General features: G+C 31.4%; 1 protein-coding gene across 2 annotated transcripts in view; it reads right to left on the bottom strand.

Moving 5' to 3' along the window:
- The window catches only part of LOC123540749 (calmodulin-beta-like), a 39557-nt gene extending 17394 nt beyond the window's left edge, over positions 1-22163 (bottom strand). Inside the window, exon 1 of one of the 2 annotated variants that reach the window (XM_053526159.1) lies at positions 21988-22163. In XM_053526159.1, coding sequence (XP_053382134.1) covers positions 21988-21990 — 3 coding nt within the window. In that variant the 5' untranslated portion in view covers positions 21991-22163. The remainder of the gene's footprint in view (positions 1-21987) is intronic. The other variant, XM_053526162.1, reaches the window with a different exon arrangement.
- Positions 22164-26621: the final 4458 nt, after the last annotated feature.

Here is a 26621-nt window from a genome sequence, read left to right on the forward strand (position 1 = left end):
TACAATGTTGCTCAGATGGGATTGTTCACTTTGAAGGACCGCGCATTCGAGATTTTTGCAGATATGTATTAATGGTTGAATCACTTACATTGCTGAGAAGGTTCTAAACAATTAAAAAGAAATTCGTCCCAGTAGCGCTGAGTTATTTTGCTGAAAATCCCATTGAATAAGCGTAATTACCATATCTACTACAACTGACATGTCGAAAGGAAAAACCGTTTTATTACTTTTAGAGAAATGTCCAGCATGACTCAGTATACACTAATTTTAAATATCACTTTTGCAACGCTCTATTGATGTTGAACTTTTACACGGAAAGTGTAAATGAATTTAAATAAATATTTTGTTGGCATTTTTTTCAGTTTCAATGTTATCATGAAAGTCATTTGTTATCTATATTCGATAGGACATTGTCAGAGTCTTCAAATCGCTTACTATTGAAGTCCCGTCGTTTATATGACTAAATAATTGTTGATAAAGACGTTAAACCCGAACACACACATACTATTGAAGTCTGCCCGGCATTCAGCGTTTGTCAGAGTGATTAAGATACCAAGATTGCTTTTGAATGTCAACATCAGTACCATCTAGTGGCTACAATGATAAACAGATGACAAGTGTTTTTCATTGTTGCTGCTTTCTGTCCTCCTTAATTCAAACTGAAGATCAAAACAATAACATATTAATTAAATACCCAGGATTCGCCTGAAACCTTAATTTCACGCGACTTAGTGTTATATGCTATTTTATAGTTATCGTTTTACTATAATGGCATTCCTTTTTTTATTAGATTATCTAACTAGTTGTAGGTGCAGATGGGACTATTTGGCTCTAGGGTAACTGTGTAAGCGTTAACGAGGCTCCAGCCGAGTTGTCGCGTTAACATTTACCCGGGAGCCAGATATTCCCATCTGCACCTACAGCCAGTGACTGAATCCTTTTCTTGCATACCATATTCAACAAATAATAATAAAAAAAAATTTAAACAAATGCTTTTCTTATAGAATGTTTGTCTTATAGTAGCGTACTAATAAAGCTCGGGAACTTTACGTCCGAGAACAGGAAGTACGTCATGCCGTTACAAAGACGAAAACAACGTAATAGTTCCGGTTTTGTTTTATTATCTTCAGTCAAACGGTATGTCATTTATATGTTATATGTTTAGTTTATAATATGTATATTGTTGTGACGTTTTTTTTTTTGCATCGAGAAATATGTTTTAAAGTACATACTGTTAGAGAAACTATCAAGGTATTTAATTTTTATTCCATTTTACGTAAAGCATTATTATTACTAAACAAATCTTCTGTACATATGTAGTTCGTTATACGTCATTTACAGTACGAGAGTCCTCTGACACCCCGGTGTGTAAAATGGAGTTTTCAAGCCAGAAATCCCAGTCTGGTATGCAAGAAACAAATCGTATTTCTACTAACAACAAATTATCATAATTAGGAAAGAAAGTAATCTAATTTGTATTGACCATTGTAGGATCTGTTGTACATTTAGATCTCAAAGGATACGGATCTTGTCGTATTAATTCGGAAACTGACATGTACATCATTGTGTTTCATGTTTGTAACATTTTATGGGTTTAAACCCAACAAACTGTATAACAAAAATATGTATTTACTTCCTTTTCTTTCTGATATACGTAACGTACACATGTATTTCCATATCTTCTTATCAAGTGAAGTCAAAACACTGACATAATCTTTTAAGATTGCGTTGAAAGGCTTCAACGGGCTTCATCATTCTACTCGTTTTACTTTAAAAAAAACATACAACACTTACCTCATTAAACGTTTATTTTGCTCCTTATGTATATTTATTTTCATTTTGAACAGATATGTTCTACTTGCGCAAATGTTTGAGGGCATTAGTTTATACTAGGTTATATAAGGTCAATTATGACGGAATACTATAAAAATACCTAGTATTTTTGTAAATATTTGTAAAGTCGGTTAGAATGCCAAATGATAAAATACAAAGCACGGGTTTTTTGAATTATCTTAAGAAGAAAGGACTTATCAGTAAAACTAAAAAGTATAATATATGCTTCCCAACCAAACGCAAAATAACAAAGGAATAACTTTCGATAACGGCTAAACTGTAAACATTCGTACCTGCAGAAGTCATTTGTACATAATTATTAAAAGAGTCCCATAAGCCCACATTACAAAAACTATGATCAAATAGGAAAAAGAAGTTGCCATTGCTCAGAACGCAGAATTTCCTTCCCAACAAAACCCTAGATAAGTGTCTGTCTGTCTGCCGATAGACATGTACACATAATCATTGAGTAAAACCGACAGTAAAGAGAACACAAGCCCTGTAAGCAAAGTGTCCTTTTTATTGTCTGGAAAGACTTAATTATAAGCTGCTAGAATTATATAACTACACTAGCAAGCCGCAAAATTTATTTTCTTATTAACGCTGGGAGTATGTTTGAAATGTATATACATCTCACCGCAAAAAGAACGTAAATAACGTACGTGTTTCTGTTATTAAACTTTGAATAAATCATTATTTTTGACAGTTAGGAGTGCTTAATCTGCCCACATAGCTGAAATAAATGTCTGCTTACCGCCTACACCACATGGCATTTTAGCATAGTAACATACATAATGTAGTACAGAAAGTCAAAAAAAGTAACTAATTAATTTTGTGAAGAATGTTACAGTGGGGCATGCTAATATTGTGCTTTCGGCAACATAATTCCTGAATGTACTTTGTAATGTTACGGACACAAAGATTGAAAAACTGAATTGGCTTTGAGGCTCACTCACTGGCACAGTTATATAATATGGAGATATCTACAATAGCACCCTTTGCAGGTAAAATAGATTTAAAGATAAAGGCATTTAATTCCATTCTGAGCATAATTAATTTAGATTGTAGAATAACTAAAGAATATTAGGAAAAAGTTGAAGCGATGTAAAATTTAGCTCTAGCTTATTATGTAATACTGAATAAAGAACCAGCTGAAGAAAATTTATAAATTAGTTGAATTTAGCTCTATTTCAAGCATAGTTTAATTTAGCCTTTTTATTAGCTCGGCTTTATTTTAAGTATAATACTTACGCACAATTAACTTTAGTCTTCTGTAAGACAGAACACTTTAATTCTTGTTAAAGTATTGTTGAATTTAAGTCTAACTTAATCATGTATGAATTAAGCTGCATCGTACGTACACATTATTGCAGATCCACTTTAAGTATGATCAAATCTAGATCTACATTAAGCACAATAAAATAAACATTAATAAAACTGCTTTTTAATCACAATTAAAAACCCTTTCTAAAGCATGATAACTTATAGTTATAACTTACCCTGTTGTAGCAAACGCTACTGCAGGACTTCGCATAGAATGCATGAATTTATAAATGATCACTTTCAACGGAATCGGATTTCAACTGAAAATGAGTCAAATCTTAATATACGAAAATTGAAAAGACTCTGAGGTTAATCTGAAAATCGAAATTTTGAACACTGACTTTAACATTACGTTTTTTTATACTTCTACATGTTTGTGGACGTTTGGACATAACACGTTTACAGAGACGATGACTACTGCCGATGGATTATTTTTTCTATTTTCATTTGATTATATTTTAGATAAAATAGTTGTAGTAAATTTCAAACTGTATTTCAAAATAAAAAACGATCAATGTCATGAATTTTAAACGAATACCTGAAGATTATATATACGTCTTAAATACAAGATTGATATGATTTTTAACGTACATGTATAAAAACGGCTGTGCATAACATATTTACACTATCTGTGCATTTTCAAAGTTTTTATTAAAATTGACCAATATTCTGAGGACACATATTTGGTGTTCAGTTTAAAATGTTTCTTTCTCCAAAATAAAAATTATAGCATTTACTGCGTTTTAACTATTTCAAATATCTGAATGTGTAAAAAGTGGAAACTCAGCTTCGCTCAGCATAACTGAAATGAAAATGTTGCATGCATGATTTGACTGAGCCTGTTCATGGACGGTAGTGGAAATGCATGCTACCGTCCTCGCACTCTTACCCCGGGTTGAGCAGAACTCAGCATGTACACATGGTACTAGTACAATAAACAATAACACAATTTACAGATATCCGCAGATGTTTTCATATGGCGGTGCGTATGAAACCTCCAAAAATACACCAGTGTGTAATGTAATGAAAGCGGCGCATGGTCCCAAGTTAAAACAAATATGTTTGTCCGAAACGGGTGAAAATAAAACAATTGCTAGAACTAAACACACTTAAATTGTGAATTGTGATCTGAGGTAACAGAACTTGCATGTCAAAGAAACTGCAAAAGAATATAATTAAAAAGCAATCACCATATCCAAGAGATGTTAACACAATACCCAATGTTGTGTAAGTATTGGAACAACCAAATTTTAAAGCTGGAAAACTAAAAGGTATCAATAATTCAACGTTGAAGTCGCGCCGAACGATCTGAAAATATCGAAATAAGCCTCATATTACTAATACTGTGTACCTGATTGACTTGAATGTATATTTAATTCATCGAATTTGTTGAGAGTTTCAAAACAGACAAAAGAACGGAAAATATCAATGGTGATCGTCTAGTTTAAACTTGTAACCCCACTCATGTGTATCGTCGCATTGTATAAAAACAAAGTAAACAGCAATGAAGCAGTGTTGCATGTACAGACAAAAAGATTTGTTCGTGTAACGTAAGCATAAAGCGTACATAAATTTGAACTGATTTTTATCCTATGCATGTTTAAATATTTTACAAAATTAAATACCTTTTTAAATTTATAAATCATTCTGACAAATTGTCATTTAAGGCATTCGCCTTAACGTTCAATCAAAATATACACTGGACCAGATAAACGGTTAAAATCCTATTACAACTCAAAGAAGATTTATTTTACTACTTGAACGAATAACAAATAAACCCAGCATTAAGGTTTATTGAATATCTAATTTGATCCGATTTAAACAATTTTTTGCAAATAATAAAATGGCGAGTGCTTTAAACGCTTCCATTTATATACACACTTGACTGCCACACTCGATTAAATTGATTTCGTTTTCTGAAAAGGTAAATTTTTAGTTTAGAAATTATTATAAATATTACAAACAGAGCAATCCAAGATAATTACGCAATTTTCTTTCACGGTATAAATTTGTGGCACTTAATTTTAAAATTTTCATCTGTACATTGACATAAATGAAAATAAGTATAATTTGAGAATTGTCCAATTTCTTCTTTTAGTTTCTACGACGATTTGAACACATTTTACTGTCAAGACGGGAAACATGTTATCTGTAACAACACTAACACCCAGCTTGAAGGATAAAGGCTGATCACCAGTGTATTATACCTCAGGAAACAGTTGACAAATAACGTCTTGTTCAGAAATAGTGTCGTTAACGCTACGTTTGGATTTGTAGAAGTATTACAGTAGTGCGAGAGGTATTTACTTGATGACATTTTGAAAGAATTTGTCAAACTTTATAAAACTTAATAACTGTAACTGTAAATGTGTAGAACATTTTCGAGAATGCGATTTAAAGTAATTTAAAAATAGTCAAAATACAATAACTTTTGGGGAACATTAAATACGAATAATTAGATTTCTAAATATATTCGAAATGCCGATAAGAAATATCCGTTCAAATAATATTTACATTAGGTGCAAAATCTTCTGAAATGTATCTTCAAATCTCAAACAAAGAATTATTGTAAATATTGTGAATTCCTTTTCATTAAAGTTGATACCCTTTAGGTTCAATGATATAAGTGTGCCTTACAATGTTAATACCCTTTAGGTTCAATGATATAAGTGAGCCTTACAATTTTAATACCCTTTAGGTTCAATGATATAAGTGTGCCTTATAATGTTAATACCCTTTAGGTTCATTGATATAAGTGTGCCTTACAATGTTAATACCCTTTAGGTTCAATGATATAAGTGTGCCTTACAATGTTAATACCCTTTCAGTTCAATGATATAAGGGCGGAGATTGCCTAACTAAGTGAACGTTTCAAACTACAGAACACTTATATTTATAAAATAATCTGTTTTGTCAAGTGTTTGCAATTGTTTTGATAATAATTCCTTTGTACCAAGTGAGAGAAAAAAATGAATACAGCTGTTTTTCGTTGAGAAAATATCTAAAAAAATCAAACGAAATTATCTAAAGATGGCTGAATGACTTACTTTTTAAAATGTGTAGGAATTATACAGTTGTGTTGACTTTAGGGTGTACTGTATCAGTAAACATATACAATTATAAATGCACATTAATGTATGTGATAATAACAGATCCAGTATTCTTCTATTGTTCGTTTACTGATCAAGTAGTATAAACGTATGTATGGATTTTATCATATTATTTTCAGCGACAAAATATATAACAATTTCACTTGCCTAGTTTTAAATAAATAAATGACATATTGTGTGGCTAGATGGTTTTTAGACATCGAAAAGGTCATAAATAAAACGAAAACATCTCAACATCTTTCCTTTTCTATCAAATATAACAAAAAAGTTTCGATATAATGAGAAATCTAGTATTTTGGGCAAACGTGACATCTGTATTCATTTTTAATTGTAGCTGTTAAATAATGTGAATGGTAATTTCAAAATCTACAAGTAGGTAGGACCCACATGACAAGTATAGGAAGTGATTACTATAACCATTGCAAAGACATATATGTATTAGAATAAATGTTATTGACAATGAAACTGCTGATTTCGTAGACTTGCAAATTACATTTGTATTTACTAGTTACTCAATTGATGTAGACGAAAATGATTAGAATGACGTTTCATATTTACAAAAGAAAACCATCTTCAATAAAGACTTCTCTGTTGTATGTCTAGAACAATTCTTGCGACATTCGAAGTCTATTCGAAACTCACATGCTAATTCACAGATAGACAATTCACTGGAAAATCGGTTCGTTCACGTATGAAATATGAATATCTAATTCCTTTTAACTTTAAGTCTGTTACATCTATTGGTGCCTTTCTGCAAATCAATTACATCCTGAAAGTGTCTAATTTACATTTAACCATATTTCGAGCGCTTCCAATCACCAAAAGTGTCACAATGTTAAGGTATTGAACACGTTGTTGTGGATAAACCTGCAATTTAATAAATAGTCTTTAAAAGCTATATGTCATAAGTATTATAGCCTTCTGCTGATTTTATCGACGTGATCATATTTTTCAATCCTCTTAGACCGAAAATGATAATATGACACCTGGATAATAGGATAAGGCACGATTCTTAATTCTTTTGATTTCTATTGTTATTTGCGTCAAATATTTAAAAGGCGTTGGATGATCGATTTTTCTTTTCCAGATTCAAACCAGATCTATTTAAAATCTATAAGAAATAGTGATGTAAGTAATAACTTTCTGTAAGTAAAACATATAATATTTGCTGACATTAATATTAGAAAAGCATCCCCATTCTCGTATTTTGAATGAATTACAAAAACGTATGATAATTATTTGAACATTATGAAAAAACGGTTTAAGTAATGTTTTTAATAGAACAGTCGCAATCAATTCTTTCACATCTTTGCTTAGTTCTGATCAACTTTTAATTAAATAGTTATGTTTCAGTGAACTTGTTGATACAATATTATTATTTTGTGAACGGAATATTAATGCATAATTTTCATCCGACGCTTATGGTGTATGAATATTACTTAATTAACGTTTTGTTTTGTGCATCTGTTAGGAAAGATTGAAAACAGATATTGGTACATGTAGCAACTGACAAAAATTATTTTCCATTTGCATATGTTAAGATGAGATATTAAAGTATGCTTCTGTATAGATGTGTGTCGTAGAAGACAAGAAGTCAGTAAGAATTTGCCATTCCTTTTTTTCTAATTAAACAACTTACAGGATAATAAAAAGTGCTACAACTTATCTAAAGCTTTAAGATAATTTGAGTCCTACAAATTAATCAATGCTTTACAGAAGAAAGAATCCCATACCTTCTTTCGTAAGAAATCTTAACTCGTATATAACAAACAGTCTGAGAATAAATTCATTAGAATGAAATTTGACTCACCATAATAATTTATATTCCTTTATCCGAACGAACTTCGTGACAGAATGAAATGAAGAAGTTTTGATCCAATTAAGTAATACAGAAATGAGACGTCGTTCAAATAAATTAACATGTCCATGCTACTTTCCCTAATATTTATTTAATGCCCTTCCATTAACAATAGTGGACGATTGGTTTAAAGCTTTTCGAAATAGCAAGTGTTCTTGTTTAAAACTCCGATATAGAATATATTACAGTACGCGCTGTAAAACACGGCAACCCCATTATCTGTTACCATTGTGACAAGTGTCAAGTGGTTAAATGAAAAAAAAATCTTTCATTTTTAAGTGATTCTCTGTAAATAAAGAGCACAAGATTTTGAAAATGCTTAATATACATTTGAATAGTATAGATGACGACTATGGCTTATAAAATATCTCACATTATTCTTTGTTGAATTACTACAAACATCAAAGGATCTCCATCTTAACCACCCCTTAAACTCGCACGGCATTTCTAACTAGTATCTATAAACGAAGTGTGTTTGTAGAGGTCGTTGCTAAATCCTTAATTATATCTGTGTAAAAACATTTTGGAAATATAATAGGTAACCAAGCTATATAAAACAGACTTGGTTCGAGTCTATTCACGAGAGGTTTGTACATGTACAACATCTCTGATGCCCCCACTAGCACCGGTTTAAACAATATCCTATTACAATAAAATGATTGCTTTTCGTGGTACAAAAGGACAAGAAAATAAAACAACACTGATTCCGGGAACTTGGAGACCTTAAACGACCGCCACATGTCATTTTAAGACAGTTGTTGTGATTAAAAATACAATATGCGAAAAGATCATTTTGAGGCATGGAAAGTAACCAAGCAACATAATAGCTGATTCGGTTTGATTGGCTCTGTTCATGAGAAGACATGAAATATGCAACACCCCTCTTGCCCTCAAGCAATGGTCTCAGCGGAATTCTATAACTGTAAAATGAATGTTCTCCTTGACCCCAAAGATTTAAAAAATGTACAACACTGAATCTATATCTTACGTTCATATAATTTTGATTATGACGCGCGAATTACTATTGCTTCCATTGGCTAACGCCATTGATTTCAAAACATTGACTGCACAACATTATAAGTTCTAAAATTTATTTGGGATGTTGAATTATTTCAACTGATGAAGCCATAAAATGTCTTACATAGGTTGTTGTTTTTTAGCCCAGGGGATATAGTTTTTGAAAGTCTTGTCTTCGTCTTCTTGTCACATTTTTCGTTCAATCCATTCTTAAGTCATCGTTTGGACTTTCAATTATACTTGGCATAAGTGTACCAAATAAAACGACTGTGCCGATAACGAACCATCGTAGCAAAGTTAGGTCACACTTGAGACATTAAAGGCAAGTGCATTGATTGGCGTTGTGATCCATTTTACTTTTAAAATTAAACGATGGGTGCGATTTATTCAATTATACTTGGCATCGATTAGTTACCATCTTAAGAGGTACGTGTTAGTCACACTACTTAGACACCTATGGTATGTAACTCAAAGGTCATAAGGTAACTTAGAAAAAAGAAAAATGCAATGTACTGGGACTAGTCAGGTTCCATATTGCTTTGTTTCTATGATGTTTCGAATAACCTGAGGATTATGTGTAATCACTGACACAACGTGTCGCGAGCTAAAATGCGTAGCTTTTAGGATAATCAACTTAACATTTATAGATATTGGCATTGCTTGGTTTACGCATATCTTGTGTCCATAATGATATTACATTTCAAATTAAATTGTATTTACCAAGTAGTCGATCGGTTTCATGGCGATGAAGAAACCAGGTTGTTACTTACCAAAGGTTCAAAGCACACTTGACTTAAAGAAAGTCATATGTAAAAGGTCGATCTGTATCAATATTTTGTATCGATGGATGAACAATACTTATAGTTAACAGTAAATGAGTTGTCCTGCAAGACCAGTTCCCAGCTTGAAGGTGAAGTGTCACATTAGTTAAAGGAATCATGTTGGCAGTCCGGTCCAATATTTGTCATCGCATGGATGGATTTTAACATAATTGGCATAATGTGTACACAGTAAAGATTGTTAACACACAAGACCCAGGTCCGTAACTCAAAGTCAAGGTCACACTTAGAGGTTAAAGGTCATTTTTCATGATAGTGCATTGATAGGCGTGTCCGGTCCATATATTTGTCATTCATGCATGGATTTTAAAATAACTATGCATGAATGTGTGACACAGTAAGACGACGTGTCGCGCGCAAGACCCAGCTCCGTAGGTCAAAGGTCCTAAACTCTAACATTGGCCATAACTATTCATTCAAAGTGCCATCGGGGGCATGTGTCATCCTATGGAGACAGCTCTTGTTTAGCTAGGAATAGTGTTTTTCTGAAATAACTTGCAACTTTACACAATATTAAATACATTTTAATATATAATTCATTCTTGCAAAGTGTCAGTTTGACCATTCGTCTTACCGTTCAATCAAGATATAAAAAGAGAAAACTGGACCAGATAACGGTTAAAATCTTATAGAAATTTATTCTACTACTTGAGTACATCACAAATAAACCCGGCAATGACAAATGTTTATTGAAAATTTAATTGATCCAATTTTAACAGCTGTTTCAAATATTAAAACGGTGTACGCTTTAAAGACTTCCATTTACTTACATACTTGACTGCCACACTCGATTAAATTTATTCCGTTTTCTTAAGAGGTACATTTGTTGTTTAGAAATCAAACAAATATTTGCTTTACCGCCTACACCATATGGTATTGTAGCAGCACAAAGTCATAAAGGATAATGTAAAGAAAGAAGAAAAAAATAATGTACCTCGGATTGACTAAGTCAGGTTAACCTAGTAGTTTGCTTTGTTTTCTATTGTTTGTACATTAACCCTGAAGATTTCATGTTAAATTACTGACACAAAGTGAATAAGGAGATATCTAAAATGCGATATTTTATGGATAATCAAATATAACTGTATTCTATAGATATTGGAAGTTAGCTTTGTTTTACGCATAATCAATTGTAGCTCCTATAATAATTTAATTACATTTAGCCAAAATTATTGTTTTAACCAAGATGATTCCGCATTTTTTTTCCATGGTATTTATCGGCGACAAATTGGAAATGTAAACTGTTGTTTTGTTTACAATTTTATTTACCTGTAACATGTGTTTCTATAAAGCAAACTTCTGCGGCACAAAAGAAAAGTATAATGTAAAAAAGGTCAGAATTCCTGTTAATAAATATATTTTATACGATGAATTGAACAACTATTATAGTTAAGACAGAAAACTTGTTGTCTCTTGCAAAACTGTATCACCCAGCTTGAAGGATAGAAGCTGATCACGAGTTTATTATACGTCAGGAAACAGTTGGCAAATCACGACTTGTCCAATAATGGTGTCATTGACGCTACGTTTGGATTTGTAAACGTATCAGAGTAGCGCGAAAGATAATCAATTGATGACATTTTGAAAGAATTTGTTAAACTTTATAAAACTAAAAAATGTAAATTTGTTTAACACTTTTTGAGGATGCGATTTAAAGCAAAATAGTCAAATTACAATCACTTGGTGGTATTATTAAATCCGATTGATTCGATTTATAAATATATAAGAAATGACGATAAGAGATATCCGTTCAAATAATATTTACATTAGGTGTAATCAATACTGAAATTTATCTTCAAATCTCAAACATAGAATGGTTGAAAATATTTTGAATATCCTTTTCATTCAATTTTATACCCTTTCAGTTCAATGGTATTAGGGTGGACATTGCCTTACAAAGTTAATAACCTTTCAGTTCAATGATATTAGGGCGGACATTGTCTTTTAAACTTATTACTCTTTCAGTTCAATGACATTAGGAAGAACATTGCATTGCAAAGTTTACATTTCAAACAACAAAGCAATTAGCTTTATATTATTCGTAATTGTTAACAACTGTTTTGAAAAATATTCATTTCGGTAGAAAGTTAGTATCAAATTACACAACAAATGAATATGGTCGTTGTCATTGCCTGACTGTATCTTTTGGATTGTATCTAAAAAAACAAACGAAAATATTTGATGACATCTGAATGAATACTTTTTAACAATGTGTAAGGATTATACAATTTTATTCACGTTAGGGTTTATTGAATCAGTAAACACATACAAATATAAATGTACATCTTCCTGAAAGTGATAATAACAGATCTTGTATTCTTTTATTACCCGTTTACTGATCAAGTTACATAAACGTATATACGGATTTTATGATGTTATTTTCAGCAACAAAAATATAGCAATTTTACTTGATGGGTTATAGACATTGAGGTCACCTCAACATCTTTATTTTTCATCAAACGCATTTATCAAACTGAAATATAACAAAAAGGTTTCAAAGCAATGAACAATCTAGTATTGACGGCAAACATGACATCTGTATTCATTTTTCATTGCGGCTGTTAAATAATTTGAATGATATCTTCAAAATCTAGTCGGTAAGGCTAACATGACAAGGATAAGAAGTGATTACCATAACAAATGAAAACCATATAATGTAATAGTCTAAGTGTAATTGTTTTTGACTATAAAACTGCTGATTTCATAGACTTGAAAATTATATTTTAATTAATCAGTTACTTAATCGGTGCAAATGAAAATGATTAGAATGACGTCTCACATAACAAAAAAATGATAATAATCTATTTGTGAGGTGCACAAGTAGTAAAATAATTACTTCTCTGACGTATGTCTGAAACAATTCTCACGACATTGGTGATTACTTTAATATCGAAGTCTATTCGGAAAACTCACCATTTGTTAATTTTCAGATAGACAATTCACTGTGAAATCAGTTCGTTCACGTATGAAATATGAATATTTAATTCCTTTTTAGTTTAAGTCTGTTACATCTATTGAAAGCCTTTCTGCAAATCAATAATTTCTGAAAGTGGCTTAACTGTATTTAAGCAGATATGGAGTGTGTGTTTCTTATAACACAATGTAAGCTGCTGGACGCGTTGTTGAGGATAAACATGCAATTTTAATAAATAGCCTTTAATAGCTTTATGTCATAATTCTCTTATAGACTTACGCTGATTATATAAACGCGATCATATTTTTCAGTCCTCTTAGACCGAAAATAATAATATCACACCTGAATAACAGGATAAGGCACGATTGTTAAATCTTTTGATTTTCATTGTTATTCGCGTCAAATATTCAAAAGGAATCAATCAATCGGTTTTTGTTTTGCAGATTCAGAGAGTTTATTTGAAAATGATATAGGTAATAATTTTCAGTAAGTGGAATATATAACATTTGCACATTTGCAGCCATTAGAGAAACAGGTTGGTAATATTTTTGATAGAACAGGCGCAATTCATTCCTTCACATCTTTGCTTATGTAAAGTCAGGTTTAGATTTAACAATAATACTTTGTTTATTTTTCAGATACAATATAAGTATATCATTTATTCTAACACGACCAACAAATAGCCTACATACATGTAGAGCAAAGTTTCTCTCGGGTTTATCTGCAATAAACCACTCGCGTGCAATGATGTCATCCGATCTAGGTGCGTAGCACGGTCGTAAAAAGTATATACCATTTTTTCTAACATTGTTGATACTAGTATTTCGTGTTAAAATCGAAATAATAAATTCCCAAGTGTGTTTTATCGTAGAATAACCCGAATTTTTCGTTCTTATACGAAACAATATATCATTCAGGTCTACGGCCTTCGTGATATATTCTTACACATAAGAACTCAAAACTCGGGTTATTCTACGAACAACCCCGTTTGGGAACTTATTATTTCTTAAATATCAATAAATAAAATAAATGCATTATGATCATCCGATGATTATAGTATTACGAATTTTACTAGATTAAACTTGCGTTTTGTGCAACCTATTTGAAACGATTGACACCGATATTGGTACGACTAGCAACTGATAAAAGTTATTTTCCATTTGCATAATTCAAAAATGGTAAAACGAAGTTCTTGACCAACATGGACTTCTGAAAGGATGTGCGTTATAAACTACCCGAAGTCAGTAAGTATTTTACATTCTAATTTTCTTAATTTATAGAACAGGGAAATAAGAAGTGTTACAGCTCATCAAAAGCTTTAAGTTGATTTGAGACCTACAAATTGATCTATGCTTCACAGATAAAAGAATCCCATGCCTTATTTCTTAAGTAATCTAAATTCGTATATAACAAAAAGTATAAATACATTAGAATATAAAATTTGACTTACCATAATAATTTATATTCCTTTATCCGAACGAACTTCGTGACAAAATGAAATGAAGAAGTTTTGATCCAATGAAGTAGTACAGAAATGAGAGGTCGTTCAAATAAATTAACATGTCCGTGCTATTTTCCTAAATATTTATTTAATGCCCTTCCATTAACTATAGTCGACGATTGGTTTAAAGCTTTTCGAAATAGCAAGTGCTCTTGTTTAAAACTCCAATATAGAATTTATTACAGCACACGCTGTAATACACGGCAACCGCGATATCGGTTACCATTATGACAAGTTTCAAGTGGTTTAAGAAAAAAGATCTCTTTTTATCAAGCGATAATTTGTAAATATTGACATGTATGCTTACGATTCCACTGTGCATAAATCCGACACTGACATTTCAGTTATAGAGCAAGAGCTCCAAAGTAATCTTAGCCTCATTAACACATGGTGCAAAATTAATAATATGTCAATACATCCGGAAAAAACAAAATGTATGCTTCTAAGTACAAATTATAAAACGAAACAAGCAAGGAATCTTGAACTGTTTATCAATGGAACGATAATTGAAAATGTAACAAGTCAAAATATTCTTGGAATCTGTATAGATAATAATATAACTGGCATGCACAAGTTTGCAATGTTGTGAATAAACTTAACTCAAAGATTGCACTTTTAAAAAGAATTTCGTACTTTTTGACCGATGAAATGAAGATGTTGTATTATAATGCATATATTATATCAACCATGGACTATTGCAGTACTGTATGGGGGCTTGCCCGTAAATCAGATACTGATAAAATATATAATATACAAAAGAGGGCAATTCGTGTAATAACAAAAAATAACAAGCGTGTTTAAAAATCTGAATCTGCTCACTTTTGAAAACAGATGCAATTACTACATGGCTGTACTGGTTTTTTAAATGTGACCATAACCTTGTACCAAAATATATGTCTGAATTATTATCTTTTGCTCATAACGATAGATATAATCTTCGTTCCTCGACTCGTAAAGATCTTTCTTTGTTAAAGCCCCGAACAAACTACTTGAAACAAACATTCTCATACAAAGCCACACATTTATGGAAACATCAAACTTCAAGATAATCTGTTAACGTTTACACGAAAAATTAAGGATTATTTATTACAAGAACAACGTTACTAATACTGAGACTTTTTTTGTTATTTATTTATTCATTTTTTTCCCTCAAATCTTCATCAATTATCATGCATTTTATGTCGTATAGGGTAGCTTTTAAACTTTATGATATTGATGGATGAATGTATATGTATGCAAAATGAATTACACTGATTTATTCTCCTGGTAAAATCATTTCAAATCGAGTTTGTTTTTAAAGTGTGTTTGTCGTTAAAATTGTGCTACTGATACTATTATTGTTGTAGATACTGTGTTTTAACATTTATGTAGAAGGCCATACTGGAAATAAGCTGTATGTATACTATGTACTCTTAATATGTCACCTTCTTAAAATAAAGTTATTATTATTATTATTATAATAATATAGAAAACCGGATTTCTTAAAACTGTTTTAATATATACATTTAAATAGTATAGAGGGTGACTATGAGAAGCCTTTAAAGTAGAAATTTCCATGACATTATAGGCTAAGATCTTGGCCAATAGGGTATTTGTTAAACGTAGTGTTAAATTCTAAAATATCATCCATATATATAACTAAATTAAATAACTATACATATTTTTATTATGCTGTTGTAATCTGTATACTCAGCATACGTTATGTTGTTTAATAATGGGTTAGTGGCCGCCATTTTTGACGATTTGGCGAACGGAAGACTGTAGAAACCTAGGTGCCCGCCTCACTTACTTTATAGTGAAAACACAATTAGTAGACATGATATGTATTTGAGGGAGACACTGTTATGCTATAAACAATTTTAGAAAAGTACAGTTTTTACAATATTTACTGCCACAAAGAAGTGACTAAACCCTGGAATCTTAAAAGTTCATATATACATAGTAATTTTAAGCTTTTAATACCAGACTTATGCAATAAAATGTTTTGCTTGTATGCCAGGCAACTGAGATGAGATAAAAAATGCAAAGAAAATCATTAAACATAATGAATTTGTTTTGAAATTACATTATATAAAATTGAAAGAAAATACTATGCCGTACCGTACCTGATCCATCTCGACCCTGTTAGAGTTATATTTTATATATACGTTTTGCTAATCACGCAATTCATTTATTTATTGTTCCGATCATTCTTTCAAAGCTGGGTTGTTATACACAAAAATCAATATTTTTCCATTACATGCTCGATTTAAAAAAAATATCATGTTAACTTTCATATCGTATCAATCGCATGCATTCTATACATACGTTGATACCAATCAATATAGCACGTGCTGTATTTCAAATATCAGTATGGAATTTCCGTTACTGCCTTTTATTGTACTGAAATTTAAAATTTGATTTATCAGTAAAATGATATGTTTCAACAGTATTCCTTTCTCTTTCATATATTCTACATAACATGTTTGAGAGAATAATAAATATTTTAATACTGTTTTGATTAGATCTTTTATCATTCTATTGATTGATCACGAATCAGATTTTTTAATCATTCAGCTTGATATAAATTATGTAATTAAGTTTGAAATCGTTCAAGTTATTATGTATTAGTTTAAGTAATAATAATATCAAGCTTAAAGTACTCTACAAATAAAATATGTTACACTTTTCCTAACTTCCGTATGTCTAGTGATAGATATCTTTTTCTTATGAAAATTTAATTATTTAAGAAACATCTCAGTTTGTGATTTGACGTTGAATAAAATCACTGTTTGGAGTTCAGATGCGAAGTGATTATATCACGAGGGCGCAACCCAAGACGCATCTGGATAACAAATAATGATGCTTTCAAAAGCAAATCACTAAATCAGATATATTATTTCGATTTTATCGCGTTACCAAGGATTTTAAAGTACATCCTGTATGACATTCATCAAAAAATGCCTGTTTTCTGTTGAATTATTTTCCAGCTCGTCGCTATGTCGTTTGACGGTATGACGTAATAATTGTGACGTCAGAACGAATGAATTATTGTATGATAAACACAATTTCAGTCTTCATTTTTCAAAAGGAAAATGAACGGTTCGTGTTAGAAGTCATATTTTCAAACTTAAATTTTACTAGGGATCAATTTTCTAAACATGAAATTTTGTATTACGTTCCTTTTAATAAAAAATGTATATTACCATATATATTCATCTATGAAAGAAATACATAAACTACTACTACTATAATGGTCTATGCATGAGATCTCAACTTATCTGATGTCTTTTACTTGTCAAGTTTGAATAACTCGGGTATATGATCTATATGCGAGAAAATAATCGTGCATGGGATATAATCTATTTTCGGAAATTTTAAAATAGTCGTGTACGAAATGGGTTTTTTAAAGCAGGAACTGTCATTATTATTGAAGCACAACTCCTGCATTCTTTCAAGTTTTTTAAAGATTTTTTTTTTTTAATTATCCTTTTCTTTATTAAGAAATAATAAGTTTCCAATCGTGGTTCATCGTAGAATAACCCGTGTTTTTCGTTCTTACGCGTAAGAATATATCACATAGGCCGTTGGCCCCTGAATGATATATTGTTTCGCATAAGAACGAACAACTTGGGTTATTTTACATTCGATTCTAACTCAAGATACTAGTATCAACAGTGTTAGAGAAAAATGGTAACTACTTTTTACGACCGTGCTACGCACCTGGATCGGATGACGTCACTGCACGCGCATGGGTTATCACAAAATAACCGTTGACTGATGCTCTTCTATGTGTTCATAGGTTATTTGTTTGTCGTGTTAGAATATCAAATTAATCATGAAAATCAGGCTTTTGATTAATACACTGCACATTTCAACCACGTTGGTAATATTACTAACGGTGACAGAACATCTTTTTATGTATGCATTCTACGATAAGATCAACTATTGTGGCTAAATGATGCATTTAATCCGCCAGATACTTGCATTTACAAGATACGGTCATCCGCTTTATACATAGCCGACACGTTTATCAAGTTTTTAGGTTAGTTAGCATTTCGTCTGAAATATACACAGGGGACATAATTTACATATAATCAGCATTTCTCCTAATGATGACTTCATCTGCATGCTTAACATGATTTTCCGCCTTCTAAATAAGATTCACTACAATAATGACTCATCGACATTTTGTGACTTTATACTATGTTTTGCATACTATTCTTTGACTTTTGGCGACTTTATCTTATCGATACTTTGTAGAGATTATATACATAGGTATGAAGGTAACATGTTTTGTAATACCACAGTCACATATACTGCACGGATAGCTACGTTAAGCTATGGATAGAAACGTAGTAATTCGTACCAATCCGTACCTGAGTCGTACGGATTGGTACGAATTGATACGGGTTACTACTTTAAGGTACGGCTCAGGTACGGCTCAATAAGGATCGATACGGATTACTACGTTTCTATCCGTGGCTAGACGTAGCTATCCGCGCTGTATGTGTGACTGGGGTATTATGCATGCAAATGGCCATATATTTCTGAAAGATGGATATAAATTATATTTTAACCTAAAGTACATTTATGAACATTAAATACTTTCATATAAAAGACATTTTGTAATCAAGGAAATGTATCAGATAATAGCAGAAAAGGACATAACATACGGGATATTTTGTTTTTGGATTTATTTATCTCACTTTACGTTCAACACTGATCCGAATTGCAAGGGATTGGTCCATTTTTCTGTTCAAGCATCCAGAACCGTCTGGTAACTTTCAAATATATGTGTAACAGAATGTAAATATTTAAGCTCTGACCGGGACTCATGCCAGGATCTCTCACACCTAAGGCAGAAGCCCTACCACTTCACTATCAAAGCAAAGTCTAAACATAGGTAAAGTACACTTTTTTGTCAACCCGTCTACATAACGTGAAATGGGACGACATGTTCGAGCATTTTTGGGATAAAGAAAAAGTAAAATCTATTTTTTTTTTTAAAGAATATCGTTCAAAACTGCCAAAATTTCTCAGACAGGTCATGAACTAACTGTCAGTACCGGTAAAATGTGATCTGCGACACATTTTTTACATTTGCCCTTTAAGCAGGAGGCGAACGACGAGGACAGTTGGCTTTGTCCAAATTTCAGCAATATTTGTACAAGTTCTGAGAGAATTTCAATCATTAGGAAATTACATTTATAAACTAAATACTCTCACCATCATTCGCTGTCAATCAGTTTTATAAATGAGATCGACTCCAATGATTCCTAGACATGAAAATTATTGTTTACATTTTTACTCGTTACCGATGCACATATAATTCCGACGATATTGACAATAATCAAATTACGCCAAACACTCTGCAGATTTGAACTACAATTCTATGGAATATAGCACGATATTGCATTTTCAAATCATTTTTAACTCTTGCTACTTGTCAGTTTTTGAATTGTTTTTAGATATTGATTATTACTATTGGCGAGCCTCAGAGTAACAAGATGAACACTTTTGTAAAAAAAAAAAACACTTTTGTAAAAAAAACCTTTCTCTACGGGAAAGCTTGGTGTCCATAAGGTTCAAATTATCAACTGAGATTTTTATACCGATATACTAAAGCCTTTTTATTTACAAGTACATTTTATAACTTAAAACTTTTTGCAATACAATAAAACTTTAGTTCCAAGATTAAATGAATTAAAATACTTCCATGTTATTGAGCACAGTACCGGTTAGTTTGTTATGTGCTTTTGTCTTTATTTTATATCACTTTCAAAGCTGGCCAGACAGACATAGTAATATACACATTGTAACTCTATAACGAAAATGTATCAAGCAATTTTAATACTGATCTAGTAAGAAAGAAGTATTATCGGTACTTGATCAGTAACATTCAAATTTAAACTAGAAAATGTTACTTTTCCAGCAGCTAGATCTGGGATTTTGTATTCGGTTTTCGAGGATTTGGCAAGGTCACATGACACTTGGCGCTTGCGCGCCTCATGAGATCCGATCTTGCCAAATACAGCATCTCAGATCGAGCTACTATCATAAATACCTTATTTATTATGATTTTGGATAACTAAATGATTTTTAACTGGATTTTTTATATGGAACTGTTACTCTTTATGCTAATTCAGATATTTTGACAGAACAGCCGATAAATAAAAAAAGTTTTAAAAAAGTCAAAAATGATTCAAAATATATGTGTATTTTAGAAAATTAAGCAAGTTTTTTTCTAGATATTTTTAGAGTTAAGAACGTTTCCATTACATATACACTAATCCTTTTGGACTGATTGGACTGACGTATAAGATAAAAAGCATTGTCAAATATCTAAAGAGAAATCATTGAAAAAAAAAAAAACATTATCTCGAAAAATGTGGATCAAACAGTAGTTTTTGTGTCGCATATACAAGTCAATTTATATCTTGACTGGTATTTGGATATGTACGAATAACTATGTGAATTCTTGTGGTATGTCGCACATAAATTGTTTCTTGTGAGATTGTACATGCAGACGCTTTTTACTACGCCAATATGCTTCTATGTACAGTCAGACTGTTAAACTGTTAAATCTGTTTTGACGTTAAAATATAAATATTTAATTCCTTTTTACTTTGCACTTTGTTATGTCAGTTAGAAGCTTTTCTGTAAATCAATAACTCAATAAGTGGAATTACTGGTTATTTCACAGCTATATCAACAAAAGGTGTTACATCTAAAAAAAGATCAATAGATAAAGGATAAATCTGCGCCAATACTTAATATTTAATATTCGTTTTTATGACAATGTATCTATAATCCGAAAACATTTTCAAGAACTTAAGCAGATGAAAAATGTGGACTGATATACTTAAATTCCTCTTTAGCTATCAATGAATAAATATAGGTTTAGTGTAAGACACGAATGAACGTTAGATGCAATATTTTTATGTGTGGTCTGTGAGATACGATGGTCATGGGTGAAAGATATTTTGATCTAAACTGTAAAACAAACCATTTTTTTTCCCTTTTATGTCATGTTTAAGATAAATTTACCAATTTCATATTTCAAGTTTTTCACTGTGAAAATACCAGATAAATTTGACAATAATATATCGATTATTTACTGAAAAACATATAATAAGACATGTTTATAAATAGTACACACATTATATTATTCTCGTTTCATCTGTTGTCATTTTATGGGTGTATAGACTTTAAATGTCATATAAGTAATAACACATTAAAACCAGAATTGTAAGAGTTACATATGTTATTTTGAAACGTCTTAAATTACTCGATGAAATGCTATCCTGAATACCTACATAAAAGAATAGAATTACGTCAAAATATTTACAGTTATAAGACTGTCTATATTATAGATATGCGTGCATATATAAATTATATTACACATAAATTTATGGTGAAGGGTGTCATTTATGTATGCATAGCATTTGATTTAGCAAAACAAAATCATAAAAAATGTTTAATTATACACTTAACAGATGACGATTTTTTGCACGACATCTGACAGATCAAAGCATGATTACTAGACTCCTAGAAAAAATTCGTGTGTCATTAAACAACATAAATACACAAAAGTTAATAAATGAACATACCATAGTATCTCTTTAGCTGAAGGAACGAAAGAACTCTTGGACAAATCCAGCCTATTTATAAATAAGTGAAACGTTGTCTAAAGTTATTAACAATTGCTTGTTATATTTCCAATTGTTTATTAAACGGAGACCCAATACAATAACCAGGTTACATGCCGACACTACAAGCGTTATTGGCACTCTACACAATCAGTGCACCACTGTCGTGATTTAGTCCGCATGTTTCGGTAATCGTTGGTTACACATGTTAGAGGTTTTAGCAATAGGTGTACGTTTTCTAAACTATCAAAACAGCAGTTTTTAAAATAAAACATGTTATGGCTTTAAAATGTCCCGGCAAGAGGACACATAACCAACATTAATAATAGGTCAATCAAAGTTTTAGAATGATCAATTTAATCTACTGATTCATAGTAAAATTTGAAACTTTTTTTCACATTTCGATATGTAAAGTTTTATATCGCGAGTAAAGACTTTAGTAAATAAATAACCGGCTGCTCATTAAAAAGGATTTTTAGCCGCGGACAAAACCTAGCTCAATTTACTCGTACGACGTGTAATTGTATGTATATATGATTATTCTTAGCGGGTTGAACTATTACGTCATACCGACACAATTTATGTAATATGGCCATTTTCCAGCATTTTGTGACAAATAAGGACTTCAGATGCGCATTCAGGCATTTACTAGGGGCATACACCTTAGCAACAACATTGACCTTTCGTAAAGCTGCTTACTGACTAAATTAATTATTTTTCAGTATAGTTTTGAAAACATAAATATCTTCGTTATAAACCTCTATAAATTCTGTTTTAAAAAACGGCTTTTATTTCACAATTAAATATGAACAGGCAAACAAATACAATCCGTATTGTACCTTTAGCATACTGCTATATTAACATGTCTCGACCTGATTAATGCCACCGTCAATGTTTAAGGTAGTAGAGGTGTAATAGCAATGTTTACAAAATAGTATTTGCTTGGTATAATCTTAAAAATGACCGTGTTTCGCACTGCTTTGCAATTTTTTACTAACATTTACCGTGCCGTTTTTTCAAAATTTTGTATAACTTACGGTATCTCCTCTAGCTCAAGTAGAAACTAATTTCAAAGTGATGACCAATATACAAAACGTTTGCAGAAAACTCAGTTTACCATTTATTTTAATAAAAGAATCATCAAACTATTGGTAAACAAGTATAAAACACAAAATAAAAATATGAGTATCATTTTATCTAGCGTTCCTCGAGTAAACGGACTTAATGATACAGAATTCTAACTTCAACATTGAACAAATAAGGTCGAATCCTGTGTTTCTGTTTTGAATTTTGCTTACTTCATTCAAAAATGACCTTGGGGTAGACGTAAAACCTACCTAGATTTCTTCCACAATATGTAATCTAAAGAGTGAAAGCAAAATAGAGAACTTTTACCACATGTAACTCAATATTTTTAAAGATGTGTAACTCTACCCCTTCTGTTTAAGTAGTAAATTCACTTTGAACAGCAAGAAATCGCTTATCAAATTATTTTTTTTCCATTTTTGTACAATAAATCAATCATAGATCTTGAAAGAAGTAAAAGCTTACCAGAAAAAAACGGAAAATAAGAGAAAAAAAATTGGCCCCAGTAGGGCTTGAACCTACGCCCCATGAGAACTGCAGTAAAAGTGGGCTTATGTTAGGAATTGAATACTCTTCAAAAAGGAGGTACTCTATTACACATCTACTACCTTAACTAGATACTTGTCCTTCTCAATTTGTTTATACGAATCATGTATAATTAGCAGTAGAAATACATGAAAGAAAACGAGTATTCTGGGGTTGGTCTTTAAAAAGTATATTGTTAATAGTAGTAAACAATGTTGGTTCGCGTAATCTAGATCTAAACATATTGCAAACGTACATGTGTTAATTGCCAAATTCTTAAAAGCGTTGACACCCATGCACCCATATGTCAGCATTTTACTACTGTATAAACATAACATAATATGCAACCATAATACATCAGCAAAAAGGTAAAAGAAATGTTTGGAACTCTAGTATTTCATATCAAACATGAGCATAATACTTTAGAAATGAATGTTGTTTTTGAACGTCCTTTTATCACAAAATGTGTTTCAGATTAACAAGTAATAAATATGAAGTGAATTGCCTGTTACAGTTAAGAAAAAGAGTAACAAACAATTTTGCGATACGAAATGTCTTTTTTTCCTTGTGATGGATAGCAATAAGTAAACAAACCATTTAACGAAAGAAAAAGAGATCTTTTGAGAAAACGCTATTGCAAACTGAATTGATTCTTGATTGATTACGTGCAGACACTTACAGTATTTGTCAACTTAAATGAGCCGTGCAATGAGAAAACCAGCATGGATTCAGACCAGACTGCGCATGCGCATCCGCGCAGTCTGGTCAGGATCCATGCTGTTCGCTTTCAAAGCCTATTGGAATTAGAGATACTGTTAGCGAACAGCATAGATCAAGACCATACTGCAGGCTGGTCTGGATCCATGCTGGTCGCAAAGCCACTATGTTGGTTTTTTCATGGCACGGCTTAAATAATCTTTTCAATATTTTCTTATTATACTATCATATTGCAACATTCACAGAGTCACCGTTCTGTCAGAATGAATAACTGAAAAGCATATTGGTAAAACCAACATATTTATCTTCGTTCACTAGAGAAACCTTAATATTATACCAGCAATAAGACAGTTTGAATGTTCACAATTATGCTTCCATTACAAAATATTAACATCAGAATATGAACATTATGGGGATGATAAATGCAACAGCAACTTGAGATGCCTTACTAAGGCTGGTAGCTCGTATCAGAGCCAGAATAATATATCTTCATCATTTGGAATCCTTTGACTTTATCGCTGTTTGTCTATACGATATATCAGTTCTGAGGCGTGAGATATCTTGCATCTTTGTTAAGGTAGATTTGCACGTTTTGATCGGTTTTTTTCTACAATGTAGAATTTGATTAAACTCTGATTTTTCAAAACTTGGGAACACACCTAGAAAATTCAGCAAATAAAAATAGGGTTTGTGTGCTCAATTTCTTGCTAGACTGATTTGAAAAATATGGACCTCATTTCTTAATGGGTGTCTATGGGAAAATCACAACTTTTATAACATTTTGGATAATAGATTTTTTTTCTACAATGTAGATTTTGATGAAACTTCTCACAGTTGTGAATAAAGACATGGCATATAATTTAATCAGATAAAATATATAGGTCCGTGTGCTTATTGTTAAGATATTTGACCATAATTAAAGTGAACCGGACATTTGACGCTAATTTTAAGACATAATTTTGAATTATTCAGCATGTCGAATGTTTCAATACTATATTTTGGCTTTACAAATATTGCAAAAGTGCCATTGTAATAAATTTACTCACAGGTTGCGATTAATTCATAAAATGATTTTCATTTCCGTACCCCGAATCCAGGCTTTATTCTACGTTTTCCGGATAAATGACGTTACGCCATCATTTCCTGTTTATCAAACGTGCAGAACTACCTTAAAGCAGAGGCATGAAATGTCAAAATAAGACATTTGTGCGTTTATAGAATATGTAGCTGAAGATATTATTAAATCAATAGTCATAATGATCAATATCTTAACTTTATTTAAATGAAAGGACCTACTTATTTCAGAGAGAATGAAATGGAGATAACTTACAAAAGTCTTCAGAATTCTAATACGATCCATAGCAATATATATAAAACATATAGCGAAATCGCCTATACATGAATCTTCTACTTCAGTTCCATTACATACGAATTATTTCAGGGCCAAACGGTTGAAAACAGCATTTCAAAATCATAAATATGATAAAAAGTCAAATTGACCTATGTGTAGAACCGTAAAGCACGTTTTGATCTCTACGAGCGACTTCAATTCTCAAAATTCTGATAAAAAGAAACAAATATCTATACGTTCCATTGCTGGCTATGCAGCACTTTCTGACCATAGGGGGTAAATTGTAACAGCATAATTATTACCCGAATGACGTATTACGTTGAAAATATAATACTGTAAAATGCGAATTATTTGCGTTGTTAGAACCGAAATAAGAAATATGTTTCAATAATTTTATCAATTAATAAAACATGGGCAGGAGTTTGGATGCGAATAATTAAATCACTCCTGCCCATATTTTATTAACTGATAAAATATAGGAACACATTTATTATTTCTTAATTCAATTATTGCTCAGAAATTATTCTAAGCTTTAACATTTAGATTTCATTACTTCTCATGGACTAGCTCAATTGCTCCGAGTCTGCTATCATTTTGAAGTGTTGCTTTGTATGCGTTTATACTTTATAATACTCCGTCGTTTGTTTTATACTTAAAACAAAAATCCGTAACAATGAAGTATATCGCCAAGATAAACAACGATCTTTATAACTTTCATGAAAACTGGTCATTTTACAAGTTAAAGCATACCAAAAGTTCCTTCTAGGGCATATCTATATGAATATAAAATGATTATCTTGTAAAATTTTGGTTGCAATGTCTGTTTTATACTGCCAAAAAAAATCAAGTAAGTATTTACGCTAGTTATTTAACATAAATTGTTAAATCCAACAACAAATTAAATCTGTTACCACTT

The sequence above is a fragment of the Mercenaria mercenaria genome, chromosome 16 (assembly GCF_021730395.1).
Source record: "Mercenaria mercenaria strain notata chromosome 16, MADL_Memer_1, whole genome shotgun sequence".
Classification (NCBI taxonomy): domain Eukaryota; kingdom Metazoa; phylum Mollusca; class Bivalvia; order Venerida; family Veneridae; genus Mercenaria; species Mercenaria mercenaria.